Genomic DNA, 13660 nt, shown 5'->3' with positions numbered 1-13660 from the left:
ATTGCTTCCGAGACATGGCACGTGCAAAAATATATTTTTTTTTTCAAGGATAATTTATTTATTTATTTATAATTTTGATTTTATCATTGATTGTTTTTTATGTCATCTAATCCAATCAACCCTTCATGGGTGATACCTGGATGGGATTGGTCATCTAATTTTTCAATAATTTTTATTCCAATGTGCTATAAAATTAAATTATAAATAAACACATATTTTTATTAGATTAAAATTAAAATTATTTTTATTGGATAGGATATTATAATTATTTACATACATAAATATGGATATATATTTTATTTTTGGCACGTGGGATTTTTCTTGTTGCAAAAATTTGAAAAAAATATAATAAAAAAATAAAAAAAGATCTTTATTCTAATTACAGAAGTGTCCGCTTTTCGCACGTGGTTAAGGGAGAATTCAAGTAAAATAGTTGAAGGTCCATACAAAAAGTTAAGCAAAATATGGAGCTTCATTTATGAACCCAACCGCTTCTTTGTCCCACTTTATTTTAATGGAACGTACTCTAATTATTTATCTCATCAACTTGAATACAATTCAATTGATTTATGTGCACACTTTTAGTTAAAGAGATTAAATTTTTGAATCTTTCAACTCTACGTATTGTCGTACTATAGGTAGCAAATTTGATTTTATAGTTATAAATGATGTGACGGGTTTCTAAAAGAAGGTGAAAAAATTATCGTTATCAAATCGCACTTTAATTATTGTGTTTTCATTAAATAAAAGAATTCAAACATTTAATCTCTTGAACGTATTTTGTTTATAGAAATTTTGAGACAAAAATTATCCATGAAAAATTCATAGAACATAGCTGAAATAATTTACTATTTTAAATAATTTCAAATTTTTGATTAATTTCTATAAAAAAAAATGTAAAAGTTCGTAATTAATTTAATAATATATCATAAGTAAAAATATAATAATATTTAACATAATTTCTAAAAATTCAAATAGACGGAATATATACCGAGTGGAAATATATATATATTCTCCTTTGATTCCAAACTAATTTGGAAAGATAAAATAATATTTTTGTAAAAAGAAAAACAATATTAATTATTAGTGACACTTTAATGTTAGTTAGGATTATAGGTGTTTAGGTAGTAATAAATAAATAAATAAATATATTAAAAATAATTAAAAGATAGGCCCTAGACCAGTTGGCCCAACACAACTTGGCTATGACCCTAAACCCACCACACCAAAGTTATGCAGTACTTGCCCCCACCTTAACACTCCCATTATATATTGTTTATTTTTCCTCTCTCTTCATATTATTATTATTATTATATATTATTATAAATATTAGAGAAATAATAGTTTGTATTGATGATCATACAAAATTGGAAGTGAATAGAATGAATATTGTTGATGTGACCATTTTAATTTCATTAATAACTAAAGTTTCTATTATTTGTATGCTTATTTATTGCCTTATTTTATATACTATATGTTCACATTATTCATCTAAATTTACATTACTTTATATTAAAAATATATTATTTTTCGAGAATTAAACATATTTTAGTTCAAATATTGTTCCGTCCTACTTTAAATGAATTTTAGGAACATATTTATGTAGTGTCTTTTTTTTAATGCATAACTCTTAATGTGTTGGATGGTGCACCGACTTTTTCAGTCACATCATGATACTTTTCAATCTTAACCCTTACGTGGTCGGATGGGTGCCACTCAATAGTCGTCTCTTGTCTGTCTTGCATGTGAGGTCACAACCTACTTTCTTTCGGTGAGATTGTGACATTCTCTCCTACTTAACTTAGTAAATGTCTTCAATTATTTTCTCGAGACAATCGAATTATATGACTTAACATAATTATTTCTCATAGAACCTCTTGTATTATGCTTAAACATATTAAGTGGTACAAATACATCATACAACTAAATTTTTACCTTGACTAGGAAATCTGAAAATCATAGGTATATAAGTGAGTTAATAAGTACGAAATTTTTTGGGCGACTGGTATCACTGTATATCACGAAAATTATCGTAGTCATGTAGTTGACTTAACATACTAGTGTGTGTTGATGGCATACTCATCGTAATACACATTTGAGCTAATTGAACATATGCTTGGGGTGTGAGCGTGGTGGTCGGAGGTCGAGGGTGTTTGACAACAACACAGTGGGGTGGAATCGAGTGCTTTTGGGCGTGCAACATGAGCCTCGTTGAGAATAGAATGTTGTGACGCTGCCTCCTAACTTTGGCTGGCTTGAGGATGGTGGATGACTGGTCCGATAGCGAAATATGCAAGGTGTGGTGGAGCCACGTACATTCGAGCGTACGACATGAACCTGGTTGAGTATAGAATGCTAGCCTTGGGCAAGCTAGTAGAGTTTAATATAAAGTTAAGAGTAAGATGTGGGAAAATGGAAGGAGAAGGTAAGAGTGTCTAAAAAACACAGTTATTTTCTCTCTCAAGCTTTCTCTCTCTTCCATCATTTTCATGTCGCCTTCTTCTCTGAAAAGACAAAACCGTGGATCTGTGAATCTCTTCTTCCCCTTCTAATCTCTCTCTCTCTCTTCGACTCTTTCCACTCCGTTTCTCTTCTTCTCTCCCACCCTCTCCTTCCCCATCTCCCAATTTCTTCTGATTTTCAACAGATTAGGGTTTTAATTTCTGGTTCTTCTCTTCTTCCACTCGGATCTACCCTCCCCCATCTTGTTTATACGCACATTTCCGCCTCCCCTGCAAATCCCATCTCTGTTTTCTGCCATCCATTTTGATTTCCGCCTTACCCATCTTCTCTGTTCCTCAATTTTCGCCATTCTTTCTCTCTCTGTGTGTTTCCCTTTAATAATGTCGTCCTTGCGCCTAGATCTGACATCTAAGATCTACCCCGAACCTGATTCTCCGTTCTCTGTTAATTCCGCCTCCATTTCCACTTCTTCCTGTATCGACCACTTCGATCGTCTTCCTGATTCCCTTCTTCTTCTTATTTTCAACAAGATCGGTGACGTGAAGGCTCTTGGTCGATGCTGCGTTGTTTCTCGAAGGTTCCACTGCCTTGTGCCGCAGGTGGAGAACGTTGTTGTTCGTGTGGATTGTGTTATTTCTGATGACGAATCGTCTTCTTCCTCTTCCTCTTCTGGTAAATCTCGTGGCCCCTTTTTTAATATTTTCCGCTTCGTATTTGGTGGCATTGTCAAACCCCTCCAAGCGTTGAGCCAGTTTTTGGGTCAGACACGAGCGTCCTCGAGTTTGGTTTCCTCTTCCTCTACCACCTCTCTTGCGGTTGGGACCGAAGAGGATGGTGAAATTGATCAAGGTGGAGTGACCCATCACTCTCCGACCCAAGTTCTCAAGAATTTCAATGAGATTCGACTCCTTCGGATCGAGCTTCCGAGTGGGGAATTGGGTATTGATGATGGGGTTTTGTTGAGATGGCGAGCCGATTTCGGATCCACTTTGGATAATTGTGTGATTTTGGGTGCTTCTTCGGTGATTCACCCCGGCTCTTTCAAGCCTTCGATTGTTCAAGATAATGGGACTGATGGGGGGTTCTGTATTGGCAATGGCGGCGTTAGCGATGATAATGGGAGTATACCCGAATCCTTTTACACAAATGGAGGTCTAAAATTGAGAGTAGTATGGACGATTAGTTCGCTTATTGCGGCTTCAGCCAGGCACTATCTGCTGCAACCAATAATAGCAGATCACAAGACCTTGGATAGTTTGGTTCTAACTGATGCGGATGGACAAGGGGTGCTATGCATGAACAAAGATCAACTTGAGGAGTTGAGGGTGAAGCCCTTGTCTGCTTCTTCGGCATCTAAGAGAACCCTTGTACCAGCTCTGAATATGAGGCTTTGGTATGCCACACACCTAGAATTGCCCAATGGGTTGATATTGAAAGGCGCTACACTGGTTGCTATTCGGCCTAGTGAACAGTCTGCGGTGAAGAAGGATGTTCCGGATTGCTCCTGGGCTTCAACAGCTTTTGAAGAACCATATAGGACTGCTGCAAAGATGTTAGTTAAGAGGCGAACGTACTGCCTTGAGATGAACTCTTTCTAAAAGCACATTAGTAACTCGAGGTAAATCTTTAATGCATACAAGCATCGTCCTAGTTTTTGATTCTTACAAGGAGTGTTTATATGTTGGATTCTTCGTATTATTATGTCTATGTACAACCGAATTTACTTGTCGTCCATGGCTTTGACCCCATGGTTTATAGTAAAGAATGCTCATTTGGATTCTTTTTTGGGTGAACTGAACCTTGTGCATATTGTTTTTCGATTCGTAACGGGACAATAATACATTGGTCAATTATTGTGAATGGTTGGGTCTTTCTAAGTGAATTTGATCATAACTAGCTCCACTTCATACTGTTTTTCGAAAGCAGCTCCTTATATATGTGTATTAAGTACATCGAACGAGTTTAGTTATCTGATATCATGGTGAGTTTGGCAACGTTTTACTTCTCGACCTCGTCTAGTTGTTTAGGCTACTTCAAAGTCCTCAACTTTTCTTATTCTGTAACTGTAAAGAGTTTGGGTTTTCAGGTATAGAAGAACAATGGTGCAAAGGGCGGGAGAAAATTGCATATCTTTAGAAAATGAGAATGAGGAAGAACAATTCTTATTGATTGATGTGCGACCTCGGATAACTGGAAGGCAATGAAACGAACTTCTGACTGGAGTGGCACGAAAAGGGGGAAAGAAAGAGAACTTATTCGTCGTTGGCATTATCATAATACGAACGGTTGACCGTTTTTGGTAAAGGTAATAGTGAAAAATGCATCTGCTGGTTGTTTTTGTTACAGGCATTTGCTATTTGGAGTGCAGACAAACAGCCAGCTAGAATGATGTTGTAAAAGCTTTGAGTTTGTAGTCCCTTAACTTCTGTCCATCCTGTATATGTGAATACTGTAGGTAAGACTCTTCATTATGATTTCATGTGATATAGTTTGAAGTTTATAAATGTAAGCCTTTGTTAAATAATCTCTTCATGCTGGCCTGGAACTTGTTTACTCGTATGATTAGTGTCTGAATGATGAGTGTAATGTAACGGCCCAAGCCCACCACTAGCAGATATTGTCCTCCTTGGGCTTCCTCTCAAGGTTTTTAAAACGCGTCTTAGTTTGAGGTTTCCACACCTTTATAAGAAAATGTTTCGTTCTCTTCCCCAACGGATATGGGATCTAGGATTTGGGATCTAGGATTTGGGGAAGGGATAGGAAAGAAAAACAAACGGAATGGGGAAAAGGCTCTATTATTAGGCAACAGGCTTTGTACACTGCTATTTCTCATTATTGTGCAATGATGCAACTGAGCATATCATTAGATGTAGAATGTGAGTGGGGCATGGAATATTGGCACAATATGAGAAAGCTGAGTTGTAAGTGCCAAATTCATTGACCATGCTTTGAAATTGAATGGTGACACTCAAAATCTGGCCTTGGCGTGTCTGTGATGGACCTTATCTTGTTCCTAATATGTCGTCTGTGCTTTCAGCCATTCGAACAGCTTTTTAGTGTTTTTTGTTTGGTAGGTCAGGTGTGTTCATGGCTTATCCACTGCTTCAGCTTGAGAAAGTTGTTCACTTTTCTTGTTAATTGATCAATGATAGTGTAGAAAATGAGTTGGAATGTTTTGACCAGAGAAAATTCCATGAGCTCTAGACTCTAGGGTGACCATTAGGTGTGTTGCAGGTTGATTGATTCACGGCCCATCCCACGTGCCCCATGCTACTCGGCTTAAAACGTTGTAAGTAGGGTTGCTTTTTCAACTCTTGGACTAGTGCAGCACTTCCTTACTTTGGCTGGCTGGTCCTATTTTGCACATGTTGTGGTGATTCATGGGTCTCTCTGTTCGAGAAATCAAAACAAGAGGATCGAATCATTTCTTTTGCCCCTTTTTTAAATTTGATAAATGTTGGTTGATCGTATATTTCATTATAGTTCTATAATTTAGAGTATCATTTCCTATTTGAGGCCGAAAAATTTTGTGGCAACTGGTCAGTACAAAGTTCTTGAAGTTTGGCAGCGGATCACGAAAGATCTTCGATGGGAGTCTATTTCCACTCACTCATCTTTCTTTTTTTTCTCTATGTATGTTAAGATGTTTTAGCTCTAACTTGAAAGCTTGACCAATTTGAGATCTTGACCCTTCATGAACTGGTAATTTGTTGTCTCTCTTAGATTGGATGATCGTTGTATGTCAATTATTTCTATTTCTTGAATAAAAAACAGGATTTTTAATATCATTGGATGGATGATCATAGTATATACATAAACATGTGTGACCATGAAAGGAATAATATTATATGCACGTGTCATATTTGGTTCCCTGTCATAGATGAGTATCATCCATCTAATTACAGGCTTAAATAATGCAGACTTAGCTGTGTCTCACATGAAACATCTTCTTTTCTTAGCTTTGTAGAGTTGAGAATGCACGTAAAATGAAGTCTTTGTTGAACTCGAACACACGCCCTCCTCTCCTTCCACTCTCTACCCCTTCCCTATTTTATGCCATTTTTACTTCCCTGTTAAGTCACGATCTATCATTATAGTTGATTTAATGGGATTGTTATCTTTAGATGAGATATCTTAGCTTATAAAACGGTTTAATGGCCTCATCTGTAACGGCCCAAGCTCACCGTTAATAAATATTGTCTTTTTTGGGGTAAACCCACACCCTAAAAAAAAGGGTTTTAGGGAGAGGTTTCCACATCCTCCTTCCTAAAGAATGCTTCGTTCTTCTTTCTTCTCTCCGACTGACGTGACGTGGATCTCACAATCTACCCTTCTTGGGAACCCAACGTCCTTCACTGACACACTGCTCGATGTCTAGCTCTAATATCATTTGTAATAACTCAAGCCCACCACTAGTCAAAAACAAAGATGCAATTTATATATTTAAAGAAGAGGGAAACAAAATGGATTGTTTATTTATTTATTATTAAATATGATGATTGGATGATGTGTTCTTGAAATACCTGTTGGATGATGGGTTCGGAAGCTGCTTCAACCAGCCACTCGACGGCTTTGCTGGGCGATCTTGAAGATCGTAGAACTGAGTCGCAGTGACGGCGGAGCGGCGAACCCGTCCATCCACGGAGGCGATTGACACCAAGGCCACCGACTACGCCTGATTCCACTCCTCCAGCAAGATAGACGGTGGCAGAAGCAATCACAGCGACCCTTTTGGAGAATTCTTTATGTGAATTAACACATTACCCACGATTGACACCATTAACAAACACGAACACTATAGAATCGAACCACTCTTGTATGAACACATGTTATACAACACTACTTATGGGTACTGTTTTTCTCAGGCGTCTTAGCTTTTGGGCAACAGATCTGTCCTGTTCTCCCAGAACTTGAAATGCAAAGCCCTGTTCTCAAGCATCTGCTCGATCTCCTCAATGGGAAGGCCCTTAGTTTCAGGCACACATATGAGGACAAACATAAGTGCTACTACTGAAATCAATCCAAATATCAGGAACGTCCAGGAAGGCCCTATTGCTTGGGTTAATGATAGGAAGGACTGAGCAACAATAAGGTTTGATACCCAATTGGCTGTGGCTGCTATTCCTCCACACACTCCACGATACCTTAAAGGATATATCTCGGAGTTCACTATCCATGGCACAGTTCCCATTCCTGGAGAGAAGAAAATGATGTAGAGGGCAAGGCCAATGAGTGCAAGCCACCCGAATCTGCTGGGACATCCCCTGGTGTACCATAGACTGTTTCCATTATGGCATAGATGCTTCACGGTCTCATTAGCTACCAGACATTCTCCAGGAAACAGCTGCAAACAATAATGTTGAAACACATCAACAAAAAAGAATGAACACGATATTTAACGGACCTAGCATTTTCCTTACGACGTAGTCGCGCTATCTATATGTCCCTATTCTTACCGACAAACTCAAGTTCTTTTTGAGGAATGTTCTCAAGAAGTCACTCAAATAGGATTGTTTCAAGATTCGGTACTTAACCGCTCTTGTTACATACTTGTCTTGAACTGTTTCTGAGGGTGAAAGACAATTCTCGACGAACTCAAGTCCTTTCGTAGGAAAGTTCTCAAGAAACCACTCAAATAGGATTGTTTCAAGATTCCGCACTTAACAGCCCTAGCATTTTCTTGCATTCCCTACGACCTAGTCACGCTATCTACTTGTCTTGAACTGTTTCTAAGAGTGAAGACTATTCCTACCTAAACTTTGAACGGTTTCTAACTGTTTCTGAAAGTGAAGACTATACCTATCCAAACTCTGAACTGTTTCTGAGAGTGTAGACTATTCCTACCCGAACTCTAGTCCTTTCATCGGGAAGTTCTCAAGAAATCACTCAAATTGCATATTCTTAAGACCTCTCTCATTTTGACGTGGTTTTAGGTACGAAAAATCATTCTACACAGGTTAATGATTAGATTGGTATTGTGATTTTTGTTACCTTATTAGCTTCTGAAGCACAGAAACCACAATCAGGAGATGAGGCTTTCAAACACTTCATACAGTCCCAAGAAGCAGCATTGCTAGCAAAAGTGTAGTCAGGGCATGTGTAAGCTTTGAGTGGACTGGCTCCAGAGCTCACTAACGGAGAGTGAGATGTTGTTTCATGAAACACTGCTGATAGCACACCAAGAGAAACTATGACACCAAATAAGCTGAACACTAGAAGCTTTTTCCTCCCTGTTCTATCAATGAAATATATACTCACAATGGAGCCCAATGCATTGAGCCCAGCTGTGACCAGTGATAGCAGCAGTGCTGTCTCATTAGAAGCAAAGCCAGCCAGCTGAACTATAGATGGGCTGTAGTACATCACTGTGTTTATGCCCACAAATTGCTGGAAAATCTGTAGCCCAACCCCTGCATAAAGCCCCCTTCTCACTGTTTTGGTTCTCAATATCTTCATCAAGCTAACCCTCTCACAAGACTCCTTTTCCTTGATCTCGGCCTCAACCGATTCCTTAAGATCCCGAATCTCTGCCTCTACCTCGTTTTCCGAATATATTTTTCTTAGTATCCTTTCCGCCTCTTCTGATCTTCCCTGTTCAACTTGAAACGGGTTAGTTCATGTCTATTAGGTCCTTGAACTTTCGAAAGCGATAAGATGATATTACCTTGCGGTATAGCCATCTAGGTGACTCGGGAAGCAAGAACATTAAGATAAACTGCAAGAGAGCTGGAATGCCTGCAACACCAAGCATCCATCGCCATGGGCCTGGTGCCTTTGTAAAAGCGAGGTTGATTAGATAGGAGAGAAACTGGCCACCAGTGATGAGAAAACCATTGGTGCTGACAAGGGCACCACGGATTCTTGAAGGGGAAGCCTCAGAGATGTAGAGAGGGGAGGTCATGGAAGCCATTCCCACACCAAGTCCGACTAGAACTCGACCGACAATGAGAAGGAAAGGGGCGGGTGAAGCTGCCATTACCACAGCTCCAATGAAGAAGAGCAAATCTGCTATGAGAATTACAGTTCTTCTCCCATATCTGTCGTTCATCCATCCTCCCATTGCTGCTCCTATTATGGCACCTCCTATTGCCATGCTCACTATGGTTTCCTGTTTGATTTTAATACCATCATCAATAGGAGCTTCACTTGCATTGCTAGAAACTCTTAATTATCATACACTTTTTCTAGAAAGCTTAAGAAAAATTAAACATCTAATTAACTTTTGATTATCAAGGTAAGTATTGACTAATCTAGAAACAATACAGAAATCTAGTGGATAAGAGAAAGGTTGAAAGATGAAGACAATCAGCTATTGACACTTGTCCCCAAAACTAATCACAAAATTACTTGGAAGACTTTTGTAACGGCTCTCCGCTTTCCCTCAAGGTTTTTAAAACGTTCTTATGAAGGGTGTTTCGTTTTCCTCCCCAACTAATGTAGAATCTCACAATTCACCCCCTTCACGGCCCAGTGTTCTCGTTGGCACTCGTTCCTTTCTCCAATCAACGTGGGACCCCTACTAAATCCACCCCTTTCAGGGCCCAGTGTTCTCGTTGGCACTCGTTCCTTTCTTGAATCGACGTGGGATCCCTACTAAATCCACCTCCTTCGAGGCCCCTACAAAATCCACCCTCCTTCAGGGCCCAGGGGCCCCTACTAAATCCACACTCCTTCAGTGCCCAGCATCCTTGCTGACCCTTATTCCTTTCTCCAATCGATGTGGGACCCCTACTAAATCCACCCCCTTTAGGGTCTAGCATCTTTACTAGCACACCGCCTCGTGACTACCTACCCCCCTTCAGGGCCCAAAGTCTTTACTGGCACACCGCCTCGTGTCTACCACCCCCCTTCGGGGAACAGCCTCCTCGCTGGCACATCACTCGGTATCTGACTCTGATATCATTTATAATTGCCTAGGCCCACCACTAGCAGATATTGTCCTCTTTGAGTTTTCCCTTTCGAGCTTCCCCTCAGTGTCTGCTAGAAGATTCACTCCCTTATAATTCCTCCCCAATCGAAGCGAGATCTCACAACTAATCTAAACAAGCTTGTAATTATAGAAAAGTGAACAAAAAGGATCAAAATTCTTAATACTCCATGGGATGAACCTTAAATTCTTTACTAAACAAGCTCATAAATCAACTAATCACCTGTAAAACAGTGCTTTCATCCACAGCCTTGAAGTCATCCCTGATGTAAAGAAGAGCTCCAGAAATGACTCCTGCAAAACCACACAAAACCCATTAAAAAAACACCGTTTGATTTTCAATCCAAGCAAAAATGGATAAGAGAAGTGTTTGAGATTATAATTACCAGTGTCATAGCCAAAAAGAAGGCCACCAATTCCAGCAGAGAAAGCAAGACGAAGAACATAAGGATTCTTCCAAGCCAGAGAGAAGCATTGTTTGAAAGCTGAACCATCAGTGTTCCCATGGAATCCTCCCTCCATTTCCCCTTCTAAAAACCCACACACAAACAGGGACCAAAAGGAAATAACCAAACTCTTTAAGGGTTTTCTAGCAAAAGCTAAGAACTTTAACCCATAAAAGAAAATTCTGGAAATGGGTCTTTTATTTCTGTCCTTTTTGGTTTCTGGGTAGAAGAAAATGGAACAGAAAGAAGTGAATAAATAAGAGGATCAGAATGAAATGGGAGGGGATGGGACGTTGACTAAAGTCAACGCATGAGAAATTTTCAGTCCATGATATGTTTAAAATAAAGTTCAAGATTTTTCTAAAATGTTCTTTTTTTTTTTTTGTAATGAAAATATAAATACAGCGGCCTTGTAACGGTCGATAAATAATATTTTTTTTTCATGTGTATAAAAATTAATTTTGTGGCCAATAATATAGCACAATGATGATTTTTAATAAAAAAAAAAAAACTTTATACTAAAAAAATATCTTATTAGCTTTATTTTTCAAACTTAGGGATGACGTCAGAATGACACAAAAATTAATTTAAATTTTTTGTTTTCTTGATTAATCCCATTAATCATTAATTTTATTGATATGACAATTTAAATAATAATTTGTGTAAGTTTAGTCAAAAAAAAATGCAGCATGTGTATTAGATTTTTTAAAAAAAGAAAAGTGAAAAGAAAATATATTAATTTTTAATTAAAAAAAATTAATACTTTTTTGTAGTTTTATTTGAATTTGTCAAAAAAATATATATAATATAATTTTTAGAACTAAAAAAAAGAAGAGTTTAAATTTAGTTATTATATTTTTAAATTAAATGATAATACTAAGAATTAAAACCATACTTTAACCAAAAAAAAAAAATCAAACCAAGATTATTAATATTTTATTTTTAATATTATTAACTACGAATAGAAATATTTAAAATATGGTCGAATATTGTTATTCTTATTTTTAAGAAGAAAAAACAAAATATAATGGAATATATTCCGTCAAATTATAAAAGGAGGGTCAAAAAATACTTAAAAATACGTCGATACAATTACGAGTTAAAAATATCGAAGAATAATGACCTAATTCTTAGGGGGAAAGAAAAAGATAGCTCGATTTAGAAAGTGGAAATGGGTAAGTGTGATGTGTGGTTCTTGGAAGTTGCTTTAAAAAAGTTGATGCAAAACTCCAATTTGATGCAAATATTTTCTCCAAAAGCATTGTTTCCTTTCATATAAAGTGCTTAAATCAAAGATAAATGCAAAACCCTTTTTCCCATAAGTGCAAATAATGTCCTTGAACGAATAAAGATATTTTTAGTTTGTGTTATTCACTATGTAGTTCGTGGATTACGAGTCCAACAATACTAATAACGACCCATTTCTACGTCTAACAATACTATAATGAGCATGTCCACGTCCATAATTTGAAATCTGTTATCAAATATCGTTCTCTTTGAGTTTTTCCTTCAAAGAGTTCCCCTTCAAAGTTCTAAAACGTGTCTATTAGGGAAAGGTCTCCGCACCCCTTACAAGGAATGCTTCATTCCCCTCTCCAACCGATGTGGGATCTTACACAAGTATTTTTAGGATGCCTTGTTCTCACCGCCCAACCACGTTTAAATTTGGAGTTTGTATGATTGAGCTACCAAAAGTTAATAACTGTCATTCAGATGTAGTCTCAATTTGTTCATATATCACTCTTTTACTCGGGTGTTATATATAGACATCTTTAATCTAATCACGACCATTGAAATTTAAAAGTAGAGAATATAAAAATGGTTGAATCCACACATAGAAGGAGGGTTTGAATTAAAGATGGGTGATCTTTGATTAAGAACATGAATATGACTTAAAAGAGGTATGGGAAAATGGGGGAAAAAGCTTAATTACTTAAAGAAGATGATGATTGATGAACACTTTCATCTTTTGTATGTATATGGCAAACCCAACCAACTAATATTCTTTTGTATATATATATATATGTGGACGACAAGAGATATCAACTCTTTTGGTTTAAAAAATATTTTTCATATATACTAATTTCTAGGAGGGTCGTTTAAGTAAAATTATTGGTTGAAGGAATAGAGTTGGGTTAAGGTATATACAAAAGTTCGAATCAGCACTCTTGTATACGAGTATTTCTATGATTGAGAATCCGAGCAATCCAAACTACCTAATCTTCAACCCACGAGTCGATGCATAAGTTGACATTTTTTTGGTTGGGTCAACTTAACTAACTCGAAAATAGGGTTATAACTCTTGTAGTCCAACTCTATCGTACTTTTAAAATTATTAGTAAAGATTACGAATATTTGACATTTGTAATTTATATGAGTGATACTTTTAATTTTTTAAGTGTTAAATGAAATTTTAAAAAAATATATAATCTAATAATCATTTTTTATTCTAAATTCACTAAATTAATAAAATATCCTTCCACCTTCCGTTTTGTCTAAAAAAATACTTCTGAACTTAAAAAAAATGCGTGTATATGTCTAAATTAATTTATTTATAAAATTTTAAAATTTTAAAATTTAAATTTATCGAATTATTAATTTAAAGTTTTAATGATTAGGAGTATGAATTGAGTAGCATTAATTTACAAAATCAAAATCCCCCTTTTACCCTTTCATTTCTGTAGATGAAATTAGGGGAGAAAACCGTACCGAACCAACTCGATCCACCTGGTCGACTGGTTCGGATTGGTTCACTCATACAGACAACCAAATCGGTCGGTTCGATTAAACCGAACTGATTTACACCCCTAGGAGGTCCGATTTT

At 37.1% G+C, this 13660-nt stretch overlaps 2 protein-coding genes across 2 annotated transcripts; one reads left to right on the top strand and one right to left on the bottom strand.

Moving 5' to 3' along the window:
* The first annotated feature begins 2418 nt into the window (after positions 1-2418).
* Positions 2419-4987, top strand: LOC111434258 (F-box protein At5g46170-like). The gene is made up of 2 exons (XM_023071662.1): positions 2419-4081; positions 4550-4987. Exon 1 carries the CDS (start codon positions 2844-2846, stop codon positions 4059-4061), a length of 1218 nt encoding a protein of 405 aa, XP_022927430.1. The 5' UTR covers positions 2419-2843; the 3' UTR covers positions 4062-4081; positions 4550-4987.
* A 2185-nt stretch (positions 4988-7172) lies between these two features.
* LOC111434303 (probable inositol transporter 2) lies at positions 7173-11120 on the bottom strand. Its single transcript, XM_023071727.1, has 5 exons — positions 10777-11120; positions 10614-10684; positions 9128-9571; positions 8455-9054; positions 7173-7807 (listed from the first exon to the last, which is right to left on the bottom strand). The coding sequence occupies exons 1-5, from the start codon at positions 10910-10912 to the stop codon at positions 7334-7336; spliced, it is 1725 nt and encodes a 574-aa protein (XP_022927495.1). The 5' UTR covers positions 10913-11120; the 3' UTR covers positions 7173-7333.
* Positions 11121-13660: the final 2540 nt, after the last annotated feature.

The sequence above is a fragment of the Cucurbita moschata genome, unplaced genomic scaffold, assembly GCF_002738365.1.
Source record: "Cucurbita moschata cultivar Rifu unplaced genomic scaffold, Cmos_1.0 Cmo_Scf00044, whole genome shotgun sequence".
NCBI lineage: Eukaryota > Viridiplantae > Streptophyta > Magnoliopsida > Cucurbitales > Cucurbitaceae > Cucurbita > Cucurbita moschata.
The sequence above is the reverse complement of the archived record's forward strand: the minus strand, read 5'-3'. Positions and strand labels throughout refer to the sequence as shown.